Raw genomic sequence first — 23,467 nt, 5'->3', positions numbered from 1 at the left:
ATGCGATCTTGATAATTCAGTATGAAAGGAGAACATCACCTATCTGACAATGCAAAAATGTAGATACTCCTAAATACAGGAAGATTGTATTCAATGCGGATCAAGGTTCTTTTGTTGTTCTTTAATTAAAAATTAGCATAGTTTTTTCAAACAAGATCCTTATATAGAACGTTTACTTTGCTGAGCACTTTCTGAGGTTATTTGATTAAATGTTATTAGAGATAACAGAACCTCAAACTGAAAGATGGTAAATGTGTAACTTTAAAAATACATTGTCTTTTAGTGGCAAGTAAGATGGGGCCTCATAAAGTTTCCACTGCATCCCAGTAGGAAGCTAAAGGTCATTGCTAACTCAAAGTTAAAAACAATGGGAAGTAGAGGATGTCATTCTTTCATATTTGCCCAGTGATTCTGTGTTTTCTTTGTATGGATTTACTTAGGAAACTGGGAAATCTGTAAAACAATGAAAAGATTTCAAGGTTACCATTTTTCCCTTAACAATATAAGAAATTGCTCATGTCAATATGTAAAATGTTTGATTTACAAAGGAAAATGCCTCTTACTTGAAAAGGTTTGATCTTTCCAGCCCTATAAAATGTTTGAAGTTTCCTGTGCAACTTTGAAATTAATGTGCAAATTAATTCTGATTTTGCAAAAAGAGTGAATTCTCATTTCCAATAAACAGGCACAACTTAAATATGTTACAATATTATTTAACAAACAGACTAATTTCTATCCTGATAAAAAAAATAATTCTTTGAAATAGTATCTGTTTAATTCACTCAGGAATAAAAGGCTTATCTGGCCAACAAGGAGATGGTCCTCACACCAACAAAAATGTTACCCTAATTTCTAGGGATCTAGTGCTCAAAAATTGTCTACCATGTAATAAAGTAGCGGAACCAAAAGCAATTATTTCCTCCTTCTCCAAGCAAAGATGGGAATCCTAATTTGAGTCCCTCATACTGGGCATCAGAGTCTTTTTCATTAGCAACAGTATTTTATTCACAAAACTGCTTTTAAATCTTGAATATTCCTTTTTTATTCCAAGTTCTTTTGCTTTGCAAGGACATTAACTCTCTACATACATATGCAGACTACCTTTAAACATTTAAAACTCTATCAAAAACCATCTCAAATTACCTTGTCAACCACATTCAAAATAGATATAACTTAATTCATGTCAACACATTTCCATGTCAAAAAGTAGGTTCTAGCCCTGTCCTTTCTCCTGACACAAAGCCATACATGTGGAGCTGGTTTACAGAATGAAAAGCTTTTTACTTTATGCAGAGTGACAGACTTGCAGATTTTACAAGGAAGAGGAGAAAAGAGCCTGGGAGTTTGATTTGAGGCCAACAGTTCAACCCATGGTAAAAGGGGATGGTCTGAAAGAATGCACAGATTAGAGACTCGCTATTTAATTTCACAGCATATGTACCAACATCATTTATTACATTTTGGCCTTAACAGGAATTTCAGGAAAGAACCTAAAAGGCACTGGATGCTGAAATCTTTTTGAAAAGCAGAGGGCTTTAACAACATCACTTCCTTGATGCCTTTGAAAACTTAAAAATCTGACTCCAGGCAATAAAACTATTTAGTATGTCATGCACGTTAAAGCTATTCAATTTGCATCTTGTCATCCTGTGCCAATTTAAATTATGATTAAATGAAGATACCTAATTATTTTACCCAATGGATGGATAGCAATGCGTAGAATGTCACAGGGCCAAGCAAATTCCCAATGAACCTCCACTGGATGAATGGGTCTGACACAGAAAACACTGCAATTCACGTGGAAAACTGTGCTTTGGACATGAAATCACGTTCTACGTGCACTCTGGGAAACACTGCTAACAATGTTTTAATTCCATCCATGGCTGGTAAAGCAGTTTCCAACTTGGGCATATTATATCCATACGCACCACCAAAATAGAACACAATGCTAAATTGTTCTCCTATGTGTGCAGGTGCTCCTGCGGTCCCCTGACAAAATGACAACTTATGTAAAGCTTGTATTGAAAAAAATTCACCTTGGGGCCAGTCTGCTCATGACCATCTTTGCTTTAGGTTTCTTTTGTTTTTTGCTGAGAGCTAATAGGAGCTTTAGCTGTCCATATCTCTAAATATTTATTACTTTGAGGACTCATTTGGAAGTCAGTTGGCATTCCAAGTGCTCAAAAAATGGAATATTTTCAGTGTACTGTTACCATTGCTTAAGAAACCCAATTCTAGAGTCCCTTCTCAAGGTGACAGCCAAGAAAGGTGAACAAAAGTTCATATAATAACTAAAGTAAACCAGCAGTTTATCACTGTTGGTAGTGGCAACTGTTGGATATAACAATTTCAATGGATGTTAAAAATCATTCTCATTCACATGCCTCTCGTTTTCTTGACATGGACATTCACTTGAACACGAGGAATAGATATTAAAGCATGCAATATGGGAAGTCAAACAGTTTCCAAACAGTATTTTTTCTAAGTTTCAAATTACCTATAAGCCACTTTCTTAATGAGACAGTCTTCATATTCACATAAATTGTAAGCATCTTCTAATCTAAAATTCATTGAATGTGAAGTATTTGCAAGCACGTGCAACCATTTCACCACTACGTATCTTTATATTTAGACTTAGCATTTTGGATGTAAAATCTGAATTGCTGGCACCTTAAATAGCAAGGCAACGCTGGTACCTTGCACTGGAATTCCACATCACATGTAGAATGGTAGGAAGGGAGGGAGAGCTAGTAAGTATATCACCTCCCATTCTTCTGCCTGGCTTCTAAGTACATCCTACAACTAGAAAATTTCTCACTGTGGATGTACTTGCACTTCAAACTGAGCCATACTATTAAGAATACAAAGGGTACAACGCAGTAAGATAAATACCTAGAACCACAGAAATAAAAGCTTGTTTTTAATACTTCCTCTATTGACACATTCAGGTGGCAGAAAAGGAAAAGCTTAGAAATTAACTACCTAAAATGGCCAGGGAAGAGACACAAAGCACACTCAGACTGGGGCAGCGAGGAACAATGCAAAGGGCACAGAGAAGTCAGTGTTCTGTGTCTGGCAGATAAGTTTACAGCTGAAACGAGTGTCAGTGAAGTCTTCACCAACAAGAAGTACTCCAAAAATTCAGAGTCTAACCTTGCTCATCTCGGTCACACAAGGAATTGCCTTCAGATGCAGTGACACGTTTTGCATGACCAGGAGACGTACCAATAATCATGTTTTAAAAACTGAAAACATAGCTTATGCTATCTTAGTAGTGTAGCAATCTATATACGCTGTGAGTGATTTACAGCTTGGTTTTTTCCAGTTTACACTACAAACAACAGGAAATTAAAAGGTAAAGATAAAAAATAGACTTAAATATGAACCTACTTCACATGTTACTACACAAGTTCACTTCACGCCATCTAAAAATTAGCCTCCCATCCCCTGGAGAAAAGGGTTCATGCCTTGCACAACAGCATAAAAAACATCAGCCTGAACGTCTGGAGCCGTAAGATTGAGAAAAGTTCTCGTATCTCAGCGTGGGAAGGATCCTCTCAGTGGGAGCAAGGATCTCTGTACAGGAGGGCTGACGTCAGTGGAAGTGGGAGGGAAATGGTGATGGGAGGTTTGTCGGGGAAATGATTGAGGACAGCTTCAGTGGGAACAGGGAGGAATCAAGAGAGGGCGGATGGCCTCAGTGGAAGCATGGACAGTACGTGTGGGAGTTTCAAAGGGAAAGAGAGCTCGTGTGTTCCAAGGGGAAGGAATTACCAGACAGACAGGAAAAGAGCAGACGGCTTAACGGACTAAATTATGTGCTGCTAAATGCTGAAACGAGATCCACTTCAGCACTGCAGGTACAATATAGCATACAGCCTCCTATACGCAGAATTATGCAACCTTTAGTTTGCAGTGACTGCAAACTTCTCAGGCAATTTCACAGAGTTTGAATGAAGAAAACTTAGTGGCTGTAGGGCCATGGATTTAAACTGGCTGCCCCATATCAGCTGATAAATCAAAAGGCTATTTCACATTTAGCCCTGCTGGCTTAGGACTACTTTTAATTTAAAATAAAGGAACTTTGGATTTACTCTCTGATCCCCTTGCACCCAAACGCACATATTTGTGTGTTAAATATACATAACAGGGAGAGTTACACAAGAGAAGAGGAAGGAAATCTCACGTACGTAAAAGAATGACAGAGCAAAATAAACGTGCAATGTATGTTCTACAGTGTATATTAATGCACTATACAAGATTGACACACACACACGTGATGTTGGGACAGCATATGCTTATGAATACCCAAGCCAATTTTAAATAAGTGTCTTATGCCATTACAGCATTTACTCCACTTATGCTATAGATTAAACAGATGTATTATTTCAAAGTGTTTAAGCAGGTTTCTATAAAGCCAAGTACCTTTACTACAAATGCAACACCACAAATGTCTGAAGAAGAAAATCATAGCTAGTATACATGAAAAAGATAGACTATCAAAATTTTGAGTCACTTTCTTGGATTGTTACAGCTAAAAAAAGAAAAAATAATCAGGAAAATTCTCCTTTGCAACAGAACTGGGTAAGTGTTATTTGATATTCTTAATGTAGCACTGGATAATCAAACCCCAGTCACTGTTACTGCATTTAAGTCTTGCTCATCTTTCACTGGAAAGGGTACAGAGTTTAAGCAGTGGAGTCAATACATCAAAAATTAAGGGAAGGGTTTTCATGGCTGGTTCACTTTTTAGACATGGCACTTATTCCAAGATGCTCATAAATTTTCCAATGAAGGCCACATATGAAACTACTTATTAAGGAGGGAGATACAGGTGCCACAACCAAATATAATTTATTAAAATGCGTCCTCCATTTCTCACATACTACGACCACACTCATATATCAGAAATAGGTGTTATGGCATTTATCTCTGCACACACACACTTTCAGGACTGCTTTGCAAATTTGCTATGGATAAACTTAGGGTTTTCCATGTTAGGAAAAAAACAGGTAAACGATTTGTAAATTGATGCAAATCTCAAAATATAGTATGCTCATCACAAAATACAGTATGCTAACACCACACATCCAAAAAATGATCCTCTGCTATCTGACCAGAAGAAAGATATAATAAGATATAAACATAAAGCCAGAATAAGTCTGGGGGCTAATTAGCAATATATATAATCTATTTTACAGTTCACATGGGTTATTTCTTTTTATGATTCTTTCTGACTTGAAAAATGTGCACTATAGCTAACAAACTGATTCGATAAAAGTTACTGCACTACCTATTATACATATTTTAATAAACTCAGTGCTAATGCCAGCCAAAGTGAAAATATGAGATTTACACACGGGCCAAGTTAAGTTGTTAGCTCTCACTTAAGACCCTCCTGGCTTTAATCTGTGCATATGCAACAAAAGAATGTGAATGAATTTCAATTGAAGTGCCCTGAAACCAAGTGAAAATGCCATTCAGGCAGGGTACCAGCTATTCACACAAATTCTGATGACACCACCATTGGCCAAAGCACAACAGGTTTGCAGCATCTTGCATTCGTGTGAGGATATCCCAGGGGCCATAAAGGGTGCGCTACGCACAGTGAAAAATAACAATAGCTCCTAGTAGCACCCAAATTCTTACAGTTCTTCCTCAAATCAAAAATCCTTTTAACTCCAAAACTGAAAAACTTCCTGCTCAATGCTCCTTTTGGCTTCCAAGAATTTCAGGCTCCTGTCCGTTATCTTCAACGTTCTCACACTTTGTTTCTTTCCAAACAACTTCACTGTACTGTGAAAACTGCTCTCCAGTGATAGCGTAGCCCTCTCTCCAGCACCATCTCCGAGACAACATGGTTATCTAGCACACTAAGAACTGTAAATCTGATCATACTATACACACTAATCATAAAAGCAGAAAATTGGAATACCATGCTGCTTTACAGCTCTAAGAGTATTATAGGATATTGCGCATGAAAAGCATATAGATGTGATGTGTCCAACAGATTTTGTATTCAGCTGATCACAGACAGAATTCCGTTCGCATTTCTCAAAACCCATCGTTTCACAGCAGTGTGCTTAGAGTGATGACAAGGGCAGAAAATATGACTGAGTGATAAAAATCAGAATGACTGCCAATGAGATTACAGTATGCATATGAACCAACATCAACCGTATAGCATCTGGCTGAATTATCCAAACCTAGGAACAAGAAATTTTACAAAGTTCTTGAAAACGAACAACAAAATTTAACAAAATTAAGACTGCTGCCCATGCATGCTTCTGGAAACAGATTTTGGAGTTGTTTTTTTCCCCCCACAAGCAAGCACACAGAAGACAAATTCAGAGAATATACATTTTAAGAATATTTTTGGTTTAGATTTTGTAATGTGCAATTACAATCACTATTAAAAATTCAGCTGGCAAAACAATTGTCAGGATTCTGATGACAAGTTTCCTTACTGTGGTTACCATGTTAAATATGCTATAAGCAGGTCTATCATGTATGAACAGGGCCATAAAGTTCAGTTTCCTGTACAGTGTTATTAACACAAAAATTCAGTTTAGTATAACACCATTCAGCTTCATGTTCTGCCTTAGGTATTGTTAATTCCTCCTCCAACTCACAAAGCGTCTTCTTCTTTGCTACACTTTTTTTAAACTCCTATGAACTAAGATTACTAAATCTGGAGGAAAACAATTGAAGAAAATCACCCACGGTACTGAAGAAAATTATTCCAGGTCAATACTCTACAAGCCACCTTAATGAGCACGTAAAAATCCTAAAAGAACTACAAATCATCAAGAGTTTCTCTGAGTCTGCAAAACACTTGACATTTAGCTAGTTCTCGCCTGCATCTCAAGCCTGTATCTTATATTTACGGCATGTGTATCTCAGTTCTCATCACGGTAACCCAGAGCAGATCAGCCATGTTATATAATATCCCCTGGGCTGCTACAATTTGATTTTTTTTATACTTGCAATTACTTACTTTTACAAAACAGAGATAATTCCCTAAAAAAGCAAAAATACAGAATAATCAAAACCTATAGGAACCAAAGCACAACCCGTAAACAAACAGGCCATCAATAGAAAGGAAATAGACAAGCAAGCACTCTGCACCACCGACTCTCTTGCTTTAAAAAAAAAAATAAACAAAAATTACAATTTTTTTCAGTGTGTATCTGTCAACTTCATACAGCCTTGTGTTACATCTCCACACAAAAGCAGGCATGCTAACACACATGAAAAAACCCTCCAAAAAAATACCCTATTTACAGCAACAGACAAGGTCAACAAGTTGTTAATGTAAATCAGTATCCAGAGCAAAAACCGCTGTCGCTCTCCTTTCAACTTTCTGAATGGAAAAGGTATGCAAATTGATCAGCCCAGCTAGCAGATCACTTCAGACTGCGATTTGTCTCTGCTTCCAAACAAGACGAGCACAAACAGCAAGACTGGACCCAGCACAAATACACACATAAAACACAGGAGTTAGTGGCAGTGCAGCTCCCATGCACGACAGAGTCCCACCAAGGATGGACGGACAGGCCCTCTGCGTTCAGAAGCGAGACCCGTGCCCCTGGCTCGTAACGACTGTCGAGGACAATTACACCACTCTCCTTCCCGGCACTGGGAACACCCGTTTTGTGGAAAGAAGAAAGAGGCTTGGGTACATCTATAAAGTCATTTCATGAGACTGATTAGTTTATAAACGAAAGTAATAGCTTGAGCCAGGAAAAGCTCCCCCACAACATACTGCTTCAGCAGGGAGACTCCTTGGGTTAAACCGCTACAGCCAACTCCTGTTCTGAGAGAAACAGTGCTTATGTTTAGCACCTTTTTTACCTTAACACTGGATCTGCTGGTCTGGGTCTCTGCCTCCATGCTCTGGCTGTTCTCCCTCTTGTCTTTCTTAGAGGAATTAGTCCTCACCTTATAAGTGGATGTGTTGGAGGATTTAATGAATAATCCTGGGACGGGGTTGCCTTGCTGCTGTTGAGACATGGTTGTGTTGGTCTGGTGAGGGGAATTGCACTCCTCAGACTCTTTGCTACTGTGATAGACCACTCTGCTGTCAGAGATGTGGATGCTTGGAGCACAGCCCATGCTTTGTGGCCACCTGGGGAATACTTCTAAATTGTGTATATATATATATATATATTTCCTTCCCGTTGGTATTTTCCCCCTGCTTAATTTTTTTTGTTAACAGGTTGAATCTCTTTCCTGCGTCTCCGCTACACTCTGAAGCATTGCCATCAGTCCCTTCTATACCACCAGAAACGTGTCTGTTCTCCTCGTCCTCCAGGAAATGGGTCCTTTTATCTCAATCTCAGCAGTGGGCTGGGGAGCTGGAGGGGAGGGAAGGGGGGAAATCAAGAATCGGTCGACTTCATATTTTCACAGGTTATTATTAATTTTTCTAAGCCATCTGAGAATCCTGGTAGGGTTTTCTTTCCTTCTGGGGAAAAGAAAAAAAAAAATAAAAAGGAGGGGAGGAAAAAGGCAAAAGCAAAAATAACAAAAACCCCCAAGCCCCAAACCACACGCACACACACCCCAGCGTCTTCTCGGCTAGGCGCTCAGAGTGGCCGGGGGCACTGCACCATCGCCTCCCTCCTAGTCCGGAGCACGGCGCATTTTCCACCTGGGTTTGCACAGCGTTACCGATTAACCCGGGTACGGGCCGGGGCCGGGGGGGCCGCTCCCCACCTCGTCTTCCGCGCTCCCCGCCGAGTAGCGTTTACTCCTCACGGTCCAGCTCGGCGCTGCGCTGTGCCGTGCCGGGGGTGTGCTTTGGGGCTGAGCTGGGGGGCCGGAATAAATAAATTTTAAAATAATAATATTAAAGAATCGAAGATTGCCCCGCCGCCCCGAGGAGCCGGCTGCGCCCCTCACGCCGCGCTGGGCACGTCCCGCGCCGCCTCCGTCGCGGGCGGCCGCCGCGGGGGTGACATTCAGGTTCCCGTCGTCGGAAGGAGAAGCCCCCCGTCAGGCGGCAGCGGGGCTTTCGGGCCGCCGCAGCGGCATCCCGCCCGGCGGGGCGCGGGCTCCCGGCTCAGCGCCGCGGGACCGGAGCGGGCCGGGCCGCGGGGAGCCCCCCTCAGCGCCCGGACCGAGCGCCGGGGGCGGCCCTCGGAAAATCAGGGCACGGCCCGGAGGGCTTCCCAGAGCCGCGGGAGGAGCCGGCTCCGCTGGCGGAGGCATCAAAGGGCCTCCATGTTGGGGGGGAATTTTTTGGTCAGAGAAATGATGCGAAACGACGGGGGCGGGGGGGGGGGAATAAATATTTAAAAATAAAGAAAAAAAATTAAAAAGAGCGAGAAGTAGAACAAAAACGATCCTAGCGTCCCATCCCGGCGGAAAGGGTTGCAGCGGTGAGAGCTCTAATTCCCAGGGCCGTGGTGTCTGCGTCCCTTGCAGCAGGGGAAGTGTCTCTCTCCTCGCAGCCGCCTTCCCTCGCTCTGCGCCCGCCTTGTTATTATTGATGTTCCTCAGCAGCAGCAGCGGCAGTAGCAGCAGCGGCGGCGGCGGCGGCAGTGGCAGCGGCGGCAGGGGCAGCAGCCCCCTCCCCGCCCTCCCTCCCGCCCGCCCAACGGCCGCCCCGCCCGCCCTTCCCCCCCGCCAGCGCTGCCCCGGCGCTTGACAGCGGCGGAGCCAATAAAAGCACCCGCCGGCGCTGACCTCCGGCCTGCGCTGGCGTCAATGCAAATCAGCCGCCGAGGGCCAATGGCGCGGCGCGCCGCGGCTCCGCCCGAGCGAGCGAACTTTAAACCGCCGCTCCGCGTGCGCCGAGTGCGGTGGGTTGTCGCGTGCGGTCGTCACCGGCAGCGTCACTGGTGCGGGAGGGGGCGGAGGCTCCGGTTCCTCTCGGGGCCGCCCCGCTCCTCTCGGCCCCCGGCAGCCTGCCAGGGCAGCGGGCGGTGAGGGCAGAGGGGAGGTCGTTCTGCTGCGGCGCAGGGAGCCACATCTGTGTCATAGTACGACTCCAACCATTTCGGGTCTAACTAGCTTCTTACTCTTGACTTAAAACAAACCAAAACACAACAAACCAGCAACAAAGTGCGGAGGTCTTCACCCTGCACGGTGTGTCAGGACCAGGAGCTCGGCTGCCCCACAGACGTTCGGTAGGAAGAATAACGCCAGGAAGCCGGCAAGCGGCTTTCCTGTACGGACACTGGTTCTGTTCCTCAGGAACCGGGAGCAGCCAGAGCTGTGCTCCGCTGTTGTTTCCCATCGTCTTCCCTTCCACCTCTGGCCACGCCAGGTTCTTCGAAAACGTTTTTGAAAGCAAAGACTGAAAAGGGAAGATAGTGTTATGTGAGTAGAGCCAGACCTTAGGGCTTGGAAAACGAACTGCAGACAGACTTTATGTGCAATATGTATGTAAAATAAACTTTTTCTGTTTCTATATCATATGGAAGCGACTACACTGTACATATTTGAAGACAGAAAGAGTATTTAAAGCCCTTTGAAACACCATGCCCAGCGCAAGGCAAGTTGCTGCTACAGACAATACGTGTTTCAGAAGTACCAGCTCAAGTGCGGCTCAGGTTCAACAACAGACGTACAACACCTTGCTCTGCCACAGACCACACACAACCCGACAGGCTCATAAGAGCTCTGTTCGAGTTCCACACGTGCCTTTCACTTTCCTCACTATGTCATTTGTAGCTCTGCCAACCTTCACTCTCAATGACTCGCAGAGATGCTTCTCCAAGGTACTGCCTGTTTTCACCAGCTGAGGAACAGCCCAGAGGCAACAGCAGTTTAGGGAAGGCCAGATCAAACTTTAGATTTAGGAGCACAGAGAAACCCAAATATCAGAGATGTGACTTTTGTCAATAAGCACCAGTGTCTGAGGAAAGAAAATGATGTATCATGGGAGGAAACCATTTAAGTTACTCAACATTTGCATTGTGAACACTTTTGTGCTCCCCTGCCAGAATTACAGTTTCAGAAGCTAGTTCAGCATGAGCACTTCTGCGCATTCAGAACAGTTAGCCTTTGAACAGTACCTTAACTACATGACAAATGCCATCAGGTCGTAATTAAAAGCAAAATATGCAGATAAGTGATGAATGACTATGACATCAAGAATGGCAAAAAGAAGCTCTTCATTCATATCCGTACCAGCGTCACTTGATGCAGATGAGAGCACCTTATACGGTTAGGAGATGCAAAGCCAAAAGTCAATGCTTTTGAGAAATGTGGTTTTTCAGGATAACCACAGTGCTTGCACTGTCAAAATGCTTTTATTTACTTCTTGTAATTGCTAGCATTAGAGGCTGGAAAATCAAGTCTTTCCTTCCCCAATCTCTCAGCTACTGTGCAGTTTCAAGTATAAGCAATAGTCACATAAACTTCATCCACCCCATTAATTTAGCTGATCTATACAGCTAAATAGAACCAGAAAAAGACACTGGCTTCCTGTGCTCCCTCATCACTTTGGATGCCCGCTTAAGATAAGCACTTAATAAATGAAGGGAAAAGGCTTAATATACCTGCTTTAAACTGTGGGCACTGTTTGGAGAGGGATCTTGTCCTCATTCTTCCTTTACGTTACACATTATTTACTAGATCCCATTAACAAGAGCACAAGTGCAGCTAGAAAGAAGAAAACGCTGCAATTCCTACTTGTGCCATTAACCACAAGTGTGGGCTCTCCTCTTCTTCAGCCTTCATGGATCTGTCAGCAAAACTCTATTGTACTTTATTTCTGGTGGCACTGGAGGAGTCAGAGACAGCAAAACTTCATTTTCAGAGCTCCACATTCAGTTTGCAGTGCTGACACCTAGAGTTAAGCTTTTTGCTTTGTAAAATAAATGGGTTTGATTTGCAGCTACACAAAGATGAAATGTACATTTCACAGTGTCATTTCAAAAAATATCAATATTAAAAACATCTCTGTTTTCCATTTTGGAGGCAAACAAATTCTCATTCAACCAATACTTCAGTTTATCCAAATGACAAACAAATACTGGGCAGGGAAGAAATGCTTTGTTCAACATTCTATAATAATAGCATGATAAAACAACAAAGTGTACATGCAGATTTGAAAAAGGGCAAAGAGGTCATGCACGTCATAAGTTTTTCCACACTAACCCTAGGCAGATTATTTCTGATTATTTCAATCTACAGCCTAGCTTCAAACAAAACAAAAAACCTCCATTTGCAAGTTTTTCAGTTGAGAATTCAAGCCTTGAATGGGAGGATGAGGTGAGCATAAAGTACCTGAATAATCTCTTAGTAGTTTAATAAAAGCCATTGAGAAATCACTAGAGTGGTTGCTACACTGATAAAAGTCCAACTAAAGACAAAAATTTCTATTTGAACAAGACACTGGCACAGGCATTTGGCTTGTTTCTCTTCAATTTGAAAACATTGCTGCTGGTTTTTATTGCCGATAGAAAAATACAGTTGAAAGTACAGATTTACCTGCAGCATAGAATCAGAGAGAAGGGGTGAAAACATCAAAATCATTGCCAATGGTAGTCATTTGTCACTACGCTATTTGAACTCTGTGGATAAAGGGGCTTGTTCAAGCTTATTTGCTGAAGTGCAGCTCAGGAAATGGTGGGCCCTATTATTAAAAAAAAGAAACAGTGCAAAAGAGCAGAGGAAGAATACGAGTGTAGACACTGGCAGATTAGGGCTGAGGGGAAGCGCAGGGTCAGTACAGAGTCAGTAAGTGAGAGGTCAGAAGAGAACAAGCTCTAGGAGACAGCTGGGGAATGAGAAAGGTTATTTATGGAGAATAAGGTTGAATTTCATTCAGGACTGCAGAATAAGAAAGAAGGCTAGGAAAGAGCTTGGGATGATTGTTATCAGTTTGGTCTGTAGACAGGTGGGTGCTGTGGAAGATCAGAGTATTTAGAGAACAAATACATAAGCTTAAAACTTTAAAAGGATTGAAAGTTACAGTATTCAGCCACATCCATCTCATAGGCAAATTACATTGGATCCTGCATTTTTTTGACAAAGGACTGAACAACACGCTGACTCCTCGATCTCCCCCACTGCTCCCTGTGTCTGCTGTCTCCTCCCAAATTTCCATGAGCAAAAGCACTTCCCCTTGATGTATGAGCAGTATGCATCCATTTCACACAGCCCTTGACCATTTCTCATTGCACATTATAAGAGTTCCCAGTGCATGAGCATGGGGACAATTCACTCCTGTCCAGTTACACAAAAGTTCACGTGAAGGCCTGAAGAAAATGTTTGGTGCCAAAATCCAATTCTGATAATATTTCACTGCCAAGATACTGACAGGCAGAATTATCCAGAAGAAATTATGGACTAGCACCTGCATGAACAACAAATATCAGTGTGCTCTGAAAAAATGTTTATTCGGTGATGGTAGAGCACGTGTGCCTGCAGTCCTGTGAGCACAAGGCAGCAATCTTCATATGAGATTACTCTATGTGGTTTTAATTGCTTCTCCCTCCAAGTCAGCTGTATGTCCCAACTGCGTCCTCTAGCCTTCTGAATACTTAGGCAATCCCGCTGGTCTCTAGGCCAGCAAAGGAGGCAGTGAGGAGGAGGAGGAACAACTGTGGACACGTGCCAGGACACAAAGAGCTAAATGGACTCTTCACTAACTACTGACACGTGCAAGCTGTGACAGAGCTCGTCTCTCCAGCCCCAAGATATTCTAGAAGAGAAAAGAGGGACTATATGCCGCCCTAGTCACAAGTTAGTATCAGCATTACATCCCACAAGCAGGCCAGGGGATGTCTGCTTGCTTGCGTATAGCATACAGGTATCCTGTAACTGGGCATCTTCAGGTGACACGAGACAAGTGTAAAATTTGTCCTGAGATAGATCATCCCCAGCTCCTGGAATGTACAGAAATTACAATGGGTTTGTTTTCTGCATCACTTTCCTGATGTCCTGAAAAACCCCAAAGCAATCAACAGAAGCGCCGCTCTAAAGGACTGGCAGGCTGTCTGCTGTGCTGTTGTTGCATAATTGCAATTGCAGAACACAGACAATTGTCTGTACCACTTGGAAACCAGGGCCTTCAAGAGAGTCTAAGTCAGCAACTTTTTCAACTCTAGCACCAAAGACAAATGTCTTTGAGTCTAAAGCTCAGATACTTCATGTATGTACAAGCTTGATTGTCATAACTGGTGTTAAAATGGCTTTCTATTGCAGCTGTAGTTTACACATCACAATCACTGCTGCTCAGCAGTCAGCAGGATAGATACACTATTTCTGGGAGAAAAATGTATCCCCTTTTGCACTGTACCTCCTTTCCACTTTGATTACCTTTTTGCTGTCCCACAATGTGGAAGTCTCTTTCCTGGCCCCATCCTACCCTAAAGATTTGTCTCTCTTTCTCTGTTTCCTAGTCTTCCCACTTGTTCCTTCCTACCTTTTCCTCAAATCCTTATCCTTCCTCCTCTAAGCACCCCTTTTGTCATCTGCTTTTTCTTGCCATTTCTCCCCATTGCATCATATCAAAATCCTTTGCCTTGCCCCAAAACAATTCTCGCCTCTGTCATCCCCAAAAAGTTCAGTCAACCCTCTTAAGTCTCCCACAAAAGCTCCCCATTTTTTATACTTTCACAATTGTCCATCTGTCCAACACTTCTCAAGTATCCTCCAGCATTACACCTTCTCTGTTTTTTGTAGGCTCTCCCCAAATCACCCAAGAGCAGCACCTGCTTGCACAGAGGATGCAGAGTGAAGGTGACCAGATCTCTCTGCCACCCAGCTTTAATGACTGGGCATGGGGCTTCTGAGGCTGCTGGCTAACAGCAGGCTTAGCTGAAGCCTGATCTCAGTGGAGCAAGGGATGTGCAGGGAAAAGGAGTGAGAACACGGTTTCCCTCAATGTCCTCTTCCCCAAGGGAAACCGACACTGGATCTGGGGGCAGCTGAGACTGACACCCACAGCATCACTGATCTCTCTAGACACTGTGGGTATAGATCCTTGGACTGATCTGGGGCCAGAGCAGATTACAGAGCTCTTACCACTATCTTAAAGCCTCATAGGTTTTCCTCTCCCTCCCAGTCCTCCCTTCCCAAGCATCTAAGTCCTCACTACCTACAGGAGATCACCACCTAAGCCTTGTCTTTCCAATCTCTGAGCCTGGGTGCCCTACTCAGCCCAGGGAATGCAGCACCCATGGCATGCTGGAGGCTGCACTGTAACACCCAGCTGCTCTGGCAGTGCCAGCCCCAGAACTCAGCAGGAAGGAGTGCTCTGTGAGCTGCCAAAGCAGCCTCCAACAGCTCCCGCTGCCTGGCCTCGCCTCTGGTCAGCCAAAAAATTGTGGGGAAGAACAAAGCACTGTCGTCCCCACCCACTCCCCTATAATTATCCTGTGCTTCACAAGCAGGATTATCTATCTGGATACACAGTGCCATGCAGGCAGCTGTGACCAGAGAATTAGTTGTTCCCCTCTTGGAGAATTTGCCCTTCTATCTTCCTAAGTATTTTTAAACTAACTTACATTCATTTAGTATGCATTCCCTTCAGTTTGTGCTTTACTAAACCAAGGGTGAGAACTCGTCCTTCTTCTAGAAAACCGATGCCACATAGATGGAGTGGTGTACCCAATTCCTACACCCTACAGGCTTTGTTGCCTGTTGTCCCTCTGCTTCCCAAGGGTATTGAATCCCCCCTCTTAGCTAGCCAGCCTCTGGCCCAGCCCAAGAGTGACCCCCAGGACCCTTCAGACTCATAAACTGGTTCCTGATGCCATAACCCCTTTATCACATTGTGGCCTGCCAGTAAGAGAAAGCAAAAGAAAAACAGTAAAAGAAACAAGCAACCTGGCTCCTCCATCAGTAGGTTAGTTTTCTTTGGTCAGCCTACCCCAGCAGCTAAAAGATCAATTCAGGCTAATGAGGGAAGACTCACAAAGACAGGCTTTCAAAACCACGGACTTGCTCTCCCTGACTCTCTCCCCATCTCCCCTCTTCCAGGTCCCCACTGCCTCCTGCCCAGTGGCCACTTTCTTAATTGCTCCTAGTTAACCAGTAGTGCCAGTGGCCGGCAGCCTTCCTTCCTGTGCCAGCATCCTTAACCCTGCCCAGAGACAGATGGAGTAACAGTAGCAGAGAGAACAACAAAATACAGAGCTAGAAACTCATCCCTCCAGTATGGCAGCAGCAGGAACTGAAAAACTCTCTAAAATTACTCTTTAAGACAGGCTCGTACACCTGCAAAACGGACGGCTTTCATGGTTGCTGAATTTATTATTTAGGGAACAGATCCATCATCCATGGTTGTACCGAGCAGTAATTTATTATATATTCACAATAGCAAAAAAATCCCATGTACTGGCTGTGAGATTTATGTTTCTAGATCACTCAAACATCTGAAAAATTCATCTTACAAACATGTCTGAATATAAGACAGGGAACTGGACCTCATCTGAATACTTAACAACTGTTAACTGTATTCTCAAGTACATTTCCTTCCCTTGGGCCAAACCAACACCTTTAAATACACTCAGTCGTATCTGACTATGTACAAATCCTTCCCTGATGTTAGGTCTTTCTGTGGAACAAGGCAGTATCCTTACATATGCAAGAAGCTGAACCCTTAATTAACCAAGAGCAGCATACCCTACCATCAAACCCAGAGATGGTTGTGCAATTTATTACTCTCTCCAAATGTACCCCTTTTTCCAGGAGTGCTTCACATCTAGTTCTCACATTGCAATTGGGCGCTGTGAGTAATGTTTCATTCATGATTCACACTATTTTTCCAACTGTATTCTTGTTTCTGTAAGCTCCCATCAGGGAGGTCGCGTTCCCTGCCACTTGCCTGCATGCAGCCCTGCATGCAGACAGCTGTGAGGAGGAATGTAGAAGAATCCGACCTCTGCGGTGCCATGGCACAGCGCTCGTAGATTATGCGTCTTGTAAACTCCATTTCACAGCTGTCTGCACATGCAGCTGAGCAGCGGGAAGAGCAACACCACAAGAATTGCAAGACCAGGTGACAACTTGGGGGAGAGATAGGGAGAAACCACACTGAGGGCAGGTGGAGAAACCAGACCATGTAACTTTTCTGGGGATAGCTATTTTTAAAAAACAAACAAACAAACAAACAAAAAAGACAGACTCAGGATGTGTCGGGGAGATAAATCTTCTGAGTTTTTGAAAAGGGGAAGGCAGCGCTTGCAGGCTCACTCACCACAGCCCTAACCAACATAAATCTCACCCGGATGGGCACCATCCTTCCCAACACGCTCACCAGGGCTGGCTGTAGCACAGCTATCACGGAAGGATCTGTCATACTAAGCAGAACAGCACTTGGCAGTTTTTGTGAATTATGGTTACAGCCAGCACAGCTGGGTGCTGCAGGGGTTGACAGACTCTGTAACACAGTCACAATAGCGAGTGCTCTAAAAAAAATTTCACTAAAATGGTTTGGGAACGGAGCTGAAAAATAGTTTTAAAACATGTCCTTTAAATTCCTGAGAGACTTCCAAACAGATGGGGCTGGAGGTGATCTGACAAACTGAGGGAGGCTGATCCACTTTGGGGGAGGTTTATATCTACCTTGGCAAGACCTCCTGGGTCTGCACTTACTGCGCCCATGCTGGTGGGTTCCTCATGCTCAGTCCAGAGGCTTTTTTATCTCCTCTCACTTGAAATAAGCTGTGGTACCATCTCTTTGTCTCCTTGATATACCTCCAGGACACAGGTCTCTACTTCCTATCCCTTTGGAGAACTGAGACCTCACATTTTGGTGGCCACAGATAACCAAGAGCAATGGCACTCCTTCCCTTAGCTCTCACTAAGTGCTAAACACACCTTTTCGCACAGCCCTAATCTGGTTTACACTTCTGGTTTTGGGGAGTTTCAGAGGAAACCAGTGCACACATTAGATTTACAAAGAATTAAAATAACCAAGCCAGAACAATCACTCTTAAATTCACTGCCACAACAAGTATACCAAAGTAGATAAAACAATTAAAGATTTGTTAATCTCCTTGCACTCTCAGGAGTCCAGAGTCATTTGAGAATGTCAGGGTCATCCCATGCATGTGACATCTCTCCAGATCCCCATGCAGATGGCTTCCCTCTTGTTCAGCCGGTGTAACACCTAAAAATCACATCTTCCTTTTGACAGTCTTAGGCATCAAAAGAAATAACCACTTTTCAACAAAAGCTCTGAGTCCTGAGGACTTCAGAATCTGACCTAAAGCAATTATCCTTTTAAAAGGAAACTAAGTTAGTAACCGTCCATTTCACAGATTCACATGGGAAAAGCCATGTGGCCTTTTGAGAGGGGTGAAGTGAGAAGGAGAAAGAAAGCATGTCTACTACATAAGATGCTTACTAAACCGCTTGAAATAACCTCGCTACAAAAGCTTCCTCCAGGCTTTTCAGCATGAACAGCAAATCTCAGCAAAATCAGTTTTCCACTGGGGAGATACACACGTATTCAAGAAAAATACTACCAGAGATAACAATCTAAATTCAGCTTACTCTCAGCAGGTTGAGCAAGCACACAGACTTGTGCAGCAGAGGCAGGCAGCAAACGCAGCTGGGGGGGACTTGGGGACTGCTGGTTACTCAGAGACTCCTTTATGGTTTGCATGGGGTGTCATTCCCCACTTACTGCACCCACAGCTGCCATCTTTCTTGCTCACTTTTCCCTCAGTGCCCTGACTAGCCCATCCATCACACACAGGTGGGCAAATCTTGCTGGGACCCCTGCCCCAGCTCGCTCTCCCTCATTCAGGGGGGATTTCTAGGAAGCTCTGGGAGAGGGATGTTGGGAAACACTTGCCTTCCCTTGCAGGTTTCCCCAAAAAACCAGGAGCAGATTAGCCTGAACTCATACCTGCCGCTGACTAAGCAAGGCGCCATTCAGGTCTCTACCAAATGCCCCATGGAGATGGAGAGAGGAGAGACATAACAGGTCTAACAACTAATTTAGTATCTAGGCAAGAGCCCAGGCCCCATTTTCCTCCTACCTTGGATCAGCAGCAATGACAGGATGCAGGACCAGGCCCCTTTCCTAACCAGTATTTCACTCTTGATTTTTAAACTACTTGCTCATTTACCAAAAAAAGCTGGAGGCACCTCGCAGCTGAGACCATGCATCCAGCTGCAAGGTATTTCACTGATTACATAACAGATGATCAAAAAGAAAAAACAAATTAAAGAAAATAAGCAATATAGCAAATTCCATCCCTCATAGCCATTCTGTTCAAGTTTTTATTAATATTATAACCTAAATAACAGGAAAAAGTTAGTATACAAGGATGGCTTGGAAGTGCTGTGCTTGGAGAGAGACTGTAGGTATACCTGTTAAGTACAACATATCAATTTCTTTCACGCAGATGCTGGTTTTACAAAACAAACCAGGGAAATGCAAACTTTTGCCGACTGGCAGCACAAGTTGTTGCACATTTAAGAATGGAGAAAAGGCACTGACCTACAGCAACAGTTAGACATATCCACCACTGCACGAATTACCTACACCATCAGACGCTCAGAGAGAAACCACTGACACACGGGTTTAGAGAAGAGGGAGCAGATCCTTTGATTGCATGTGCTTTGTAAAACACATTGTTGTTTACTCCTTTGCTGGCTAGCTGTCTCAGCTGTTCCGCAAAGTGTGGAAGAGAGAAATGCAGTATCACCAGGAGGGGACTGTCTGGGATAGAAAAGCCCATGTGAAATGGCCAGCTCTGCCCTGGGCAGGGTGGGCAGCTACGCCCAGGAGCTCACAGCTCCTGGTGAGGGTGGCACAATGGCATCGCCTCACTGCAGCCCTTAATAGCTTGTTGATTTAAGCCTCAGTCACAGGCTTTTAGTGCTGGTCAAACAGAAGGAGACATTTTTTCACCACAAGATTGTTTTCCAGACTTTTTCATACCTGCTGATTTTGTATCTCTGATGCAGTGAGGTTAGTACCCAGAATCCCTCTTAAAGGTCTCCTTTGTGGTCATGACATGGCACTTAGGCAAACTGAGATAATTTTAATCAGATTCACTTTTCTTTATTTGGCTGTTTATCGTACTGTTGCATTTTCATTAGTACAGAGAACTCCATTAGATCAGCCACCTTCACTTTTGCTCACTGCCTTTAGTTCCAGTCTCTTGTACGTTAGCACAGTGCTGCAATGCTCATCTTAACACAGCATTAGCCACATTTTTAAAAGCTTCCTGTTTCCTGTTAATCCTAAAAAAATTGCCCATTAGAGGAAGAGATGGACGTGCTAAATGTCCCAGAACTGTTTAGGACAATCTGCTAGGGATACAGTCTTGGAAATTATACTTCAATGTCATTGCAGGTGATAATGTAGTTTAGCTGTTTCTAAGCAACCAGGCTGCCTTTAGATGTTACTCTTTAGGTGTGTGGACATCATTACGATCTCCAGCCCACAGCAGAAGCAGAAGAATTGCCCTTCCCCTCTGTCAAACACTTATAATGTCTGCTTTATATTGGACTTTTTGTGGATGCTACTAATTCATATTCAACAGCTGATTACAGCAAGACTCAGTTGGGCTGCATGGCGGTACCGCTCCAGCACCAAGCAGAACAGATTGCATGCTCTCACAGCGACTCGTGGGGATGCCTGAACACACCAAGCCATCCCAAAGCATGCCAAGTAACTCCTCGACTTGTGTCTCAGAAGTATTAGGCTATTTATCAAAAATATTTTGTAAGCACTTTCCCACAGGTACCTAAATATTGACCTATATGAAGGGTATATAAACACTCAACAATGAGGGCTGCTGGTTTTCTCCCTTTTATAGGATTTTTGCTTTTATCGTGTTTGGTTTTTTTAACTTTTCTCACCATTTTGCCACATGACAGCATTTTTTATCTTAATGGAGTGACCTATTGATAACATCAACACATTAAGAATTACAATTATACTTTCCCATTGGAGGCATTTATCCGATGCTGCTATTTGAGCTGTCCTAATTAGGGCAGATTGATCCACATTTATCCCAGCATAGCATTTTCTGTCAGATCCTTGTATTCGCACAGGGCCGTGCTGGCAGCGCCTGGGCTCCTCCGGGCTGCCTGGAGGCTCTGGGGACAAAGTATATCAACCTTTGCAATTGGTATTTTCTGAATTTGCTGCACGCAATGAACTTAACAAAGAACTGAAGCAGAGATGAAGAGTGTGAACATTTTAAGAGGAAGAGGAAGTAAATTAAGCATGGACATTGTTAGACAGACACTGAAGTAGGAATAAAAATTCTTTGTAGGGCTGTAGATTTCAGACAAAACCTAAACACCCAGACCAGCTTCTGGTCAGAGTATAAACTGCACATACTCTGGCCATTTTCTCAGCAGTTTAAAGCCAGGGTCATATTTGTTATGATGACAGCATATTTACTAATGAAAGCACTCGGAAAGACATTTCAGGAACAGAAACAGAATTTTATCAGACTGAATTCCCATCGCACAAACACTGGTCTTTAAATACAGTTGTCCGTGCCCCCTACATTATCAAAATAAATCTGAGGTAGCTCCCATACTACATCCTTAAAAAAAGGCAGAAATTACCCAGCTCATCCTCCACTTGCGGAGAATGTGAACTTCTGATAAAAAGTTTGCTTTTGTTGCTCTGCCAAGGGCTAAGCCCAGAACTTGGGAGGATTAATAACAGGAATGGGCTGGAGACACATGATTTAGCTAGCCTTGTTTGCAGTTCGGCTCCTTAGCAAGGTACAGCCTGACCTTAGGTGACTGTGGCTAAAAGGAACAATTATGGAGCTCAGCAGTGGAAAAAAAAAAAGTAAAACAAAGACAGATGGGAGCCATATAACTTAAAATAATTTAAAGTGTTCAGCTGAATTATGCACATTAGAATACACTACATCCAAGCTTTGTTAACTGGTTCAGTGAAAAAAGAACTTCTGAAGAGATTATAGAAACCGTGTATTTCTTCCAGAACAGTTGCTATACCACTTTCTTTTATCTCTTGAGCACCAAATAGAAGTAAACTTTCATTTATCTAAAGTTATATGGCCCTATCACAGACATACAGGAACACATCATAAATATTGGTTGATTTATGATTCTAATTCCTTACAGATGGGAAAACATAAATTGAGTGACTTGCCCTAAGTCACCTAGGAACTATTTGTCATTGCCTAGAAGTAAGGCTGTAATCTGACCCCCTTCACCACAGTATCCATCTTTTGAAACATCAGTGGTTTCTGGGAAATCGTATGTTTAAGATAGTTAATATAGCCAAGTAAGATTCCATATTTTTGAAGTACTTCTAACATAACCTACGATTCTGCAGTAAAGCTCTGCCTCTCCTACAGTTAGCACATCTTGGTCAGCATCAGCAAAAAACTGCTTGATGTCAACCGTGGGCTTGAACTGTCTAATGATCATCTAAAAGGCTTTAAACACAACTTTCTGATACTTATTTAAGATTGCACTTCTCTGAAGGTCAATATATCATGAAAATGCTAGTAATAGTCAATGAAGTGAGATGGGATTTAGCGTAGCAGGTTTGCCCCTAGAAAGGAATGTATCCCAGCTTTCTTACAAATAGGAACCACTGCAGAAAAAGGAGCTGGTACACTGGAGACACATGTGCAGTGGGTTTACTCAGTTTCTGACTTGTATATGGGGAATAACACGACACTTTTGAGGAAGCTCAGAAACCCGCAGAAAACCTCTCCACAGCTGTACAAGGAAATAGGTCTCATCTCCATCTATTTTCTTAACTCTGCTGGTTTAAGAGACTTCCTAATTCTTGTTGGAGCATGAAACTGTTGGCATTTTCTGCATAACAGCCAGATTCCTGTTCAAGAAGGACTTTGAGAGCAGCACTTCTGGGGAGATGAGCAGCAGGCACAGAGGTGTGCTGGCGTGCTCTCTCCCAGCCCACGCATGGTGTTCTGCAGCCAAATTGCCTGGAGTGCTTGGGGGCTGGTACCCAGACAAGGAGCTTTAGGATCAGAAGCAACTCCACTGAAGCCACTGGAGATGAGTTTGGTCTTCTATGTGATGTCTTTCAAATGCTGTTTGTGGGCGCAGAAAAACACCAGAGGCATGTCTTTGGGATATAGTCATCAAAACGCAGGCATCTTGGGACACTCGCAAATGCCCGCTGCAAGCCACAGAACATAGGCCTGCCGCCTGCTGATCTGCTTTGGAGAAAATTGCTAGGGTTGAGGGAATTTAGTTTGCTCTGTACTTTAAGAGCCTCCTGTGGCCAGACGGATGGGCCGGATGCAGCTGGAGCGCTCCCTCCCCTTCCTGGTGCAGAGTGGAGCCGGGAGGGCTGAGCTTGGCTCTCCGATGTCCTGGGATGGCTCACTGTGCTGCCCTGGATACAGTGTTCAGGAGGACAATCCCCAACCCTTCCATACCCCAGCTTGCCAGTCAGGGACCTGGTGGGTGGCATCCACAGCCATCAACCCCTCCTAACTCTTCCCACTTAAAGCAGCTATTTGGTCCTCTTTTAAAGTGTTTCATGAGTATTGATTTGTACGAGTTTAAAATT

The 23,467-nt window shown here is 43.6% G+C and overlaps 1 protein-coding gene across 5 annotated transcripts in view; it reads right to left on the bottom strand.

The window, feature by feature from the left end:
- PDE8A (phosphodiesterase 8A) overlaps nucleotides 1–23,467 on the bottom strand; it is a 156,514-nt gene that overhangs the window by 118,467 nt on the left and 14,580 nt on the right. Inside the window, exons 1-2 of one of the 5 annotated variants that reach the window (XM_054836355.1) lie at nucleotides 8,719–8,833; nucleotides 7,855–8,357 (exon numbers count right to left, since the gene is read on the bottom strand). The exons of 2 other annotated variants lie outside the window; for them this stretch is intronic. In XM_054836355.1, the coding sequence (XP_054692330.1) occupies nucleotides 7,855–8,115 (261 nt within the window). In that variant the 5' untranslated portion in view covers nucleotides 8,116–8,357; nucleotides 8,719–8,833. Of the gene's footprint in view, nucleotides 1–7,854; nucleotides 8,358–8,564; nucleotides 9,569–23,467 lie in introns of those variants that run through there. 2 more of the 5 variants (XM_054836358.1, XM_054836359.1) reach the window with 2 other exon arrangements.

The sequence above is a fragment of the Grus americana genome, chromosome 10 (genome assembly GCF_028858705.1).
Source record: "Grus americana isolate bGruAme1 chromosome 10, bGruAme1.mat, whole genome shotgun sequence".
Lineage (NCBI taxonomy): Eukaryota > Metazoa > Chordata > Aves > Gruiformes > Gruidae > Grus > Grus americana.
This window is presented reverse-complemented; position numbering and strand designations above follow the sequence as displayed.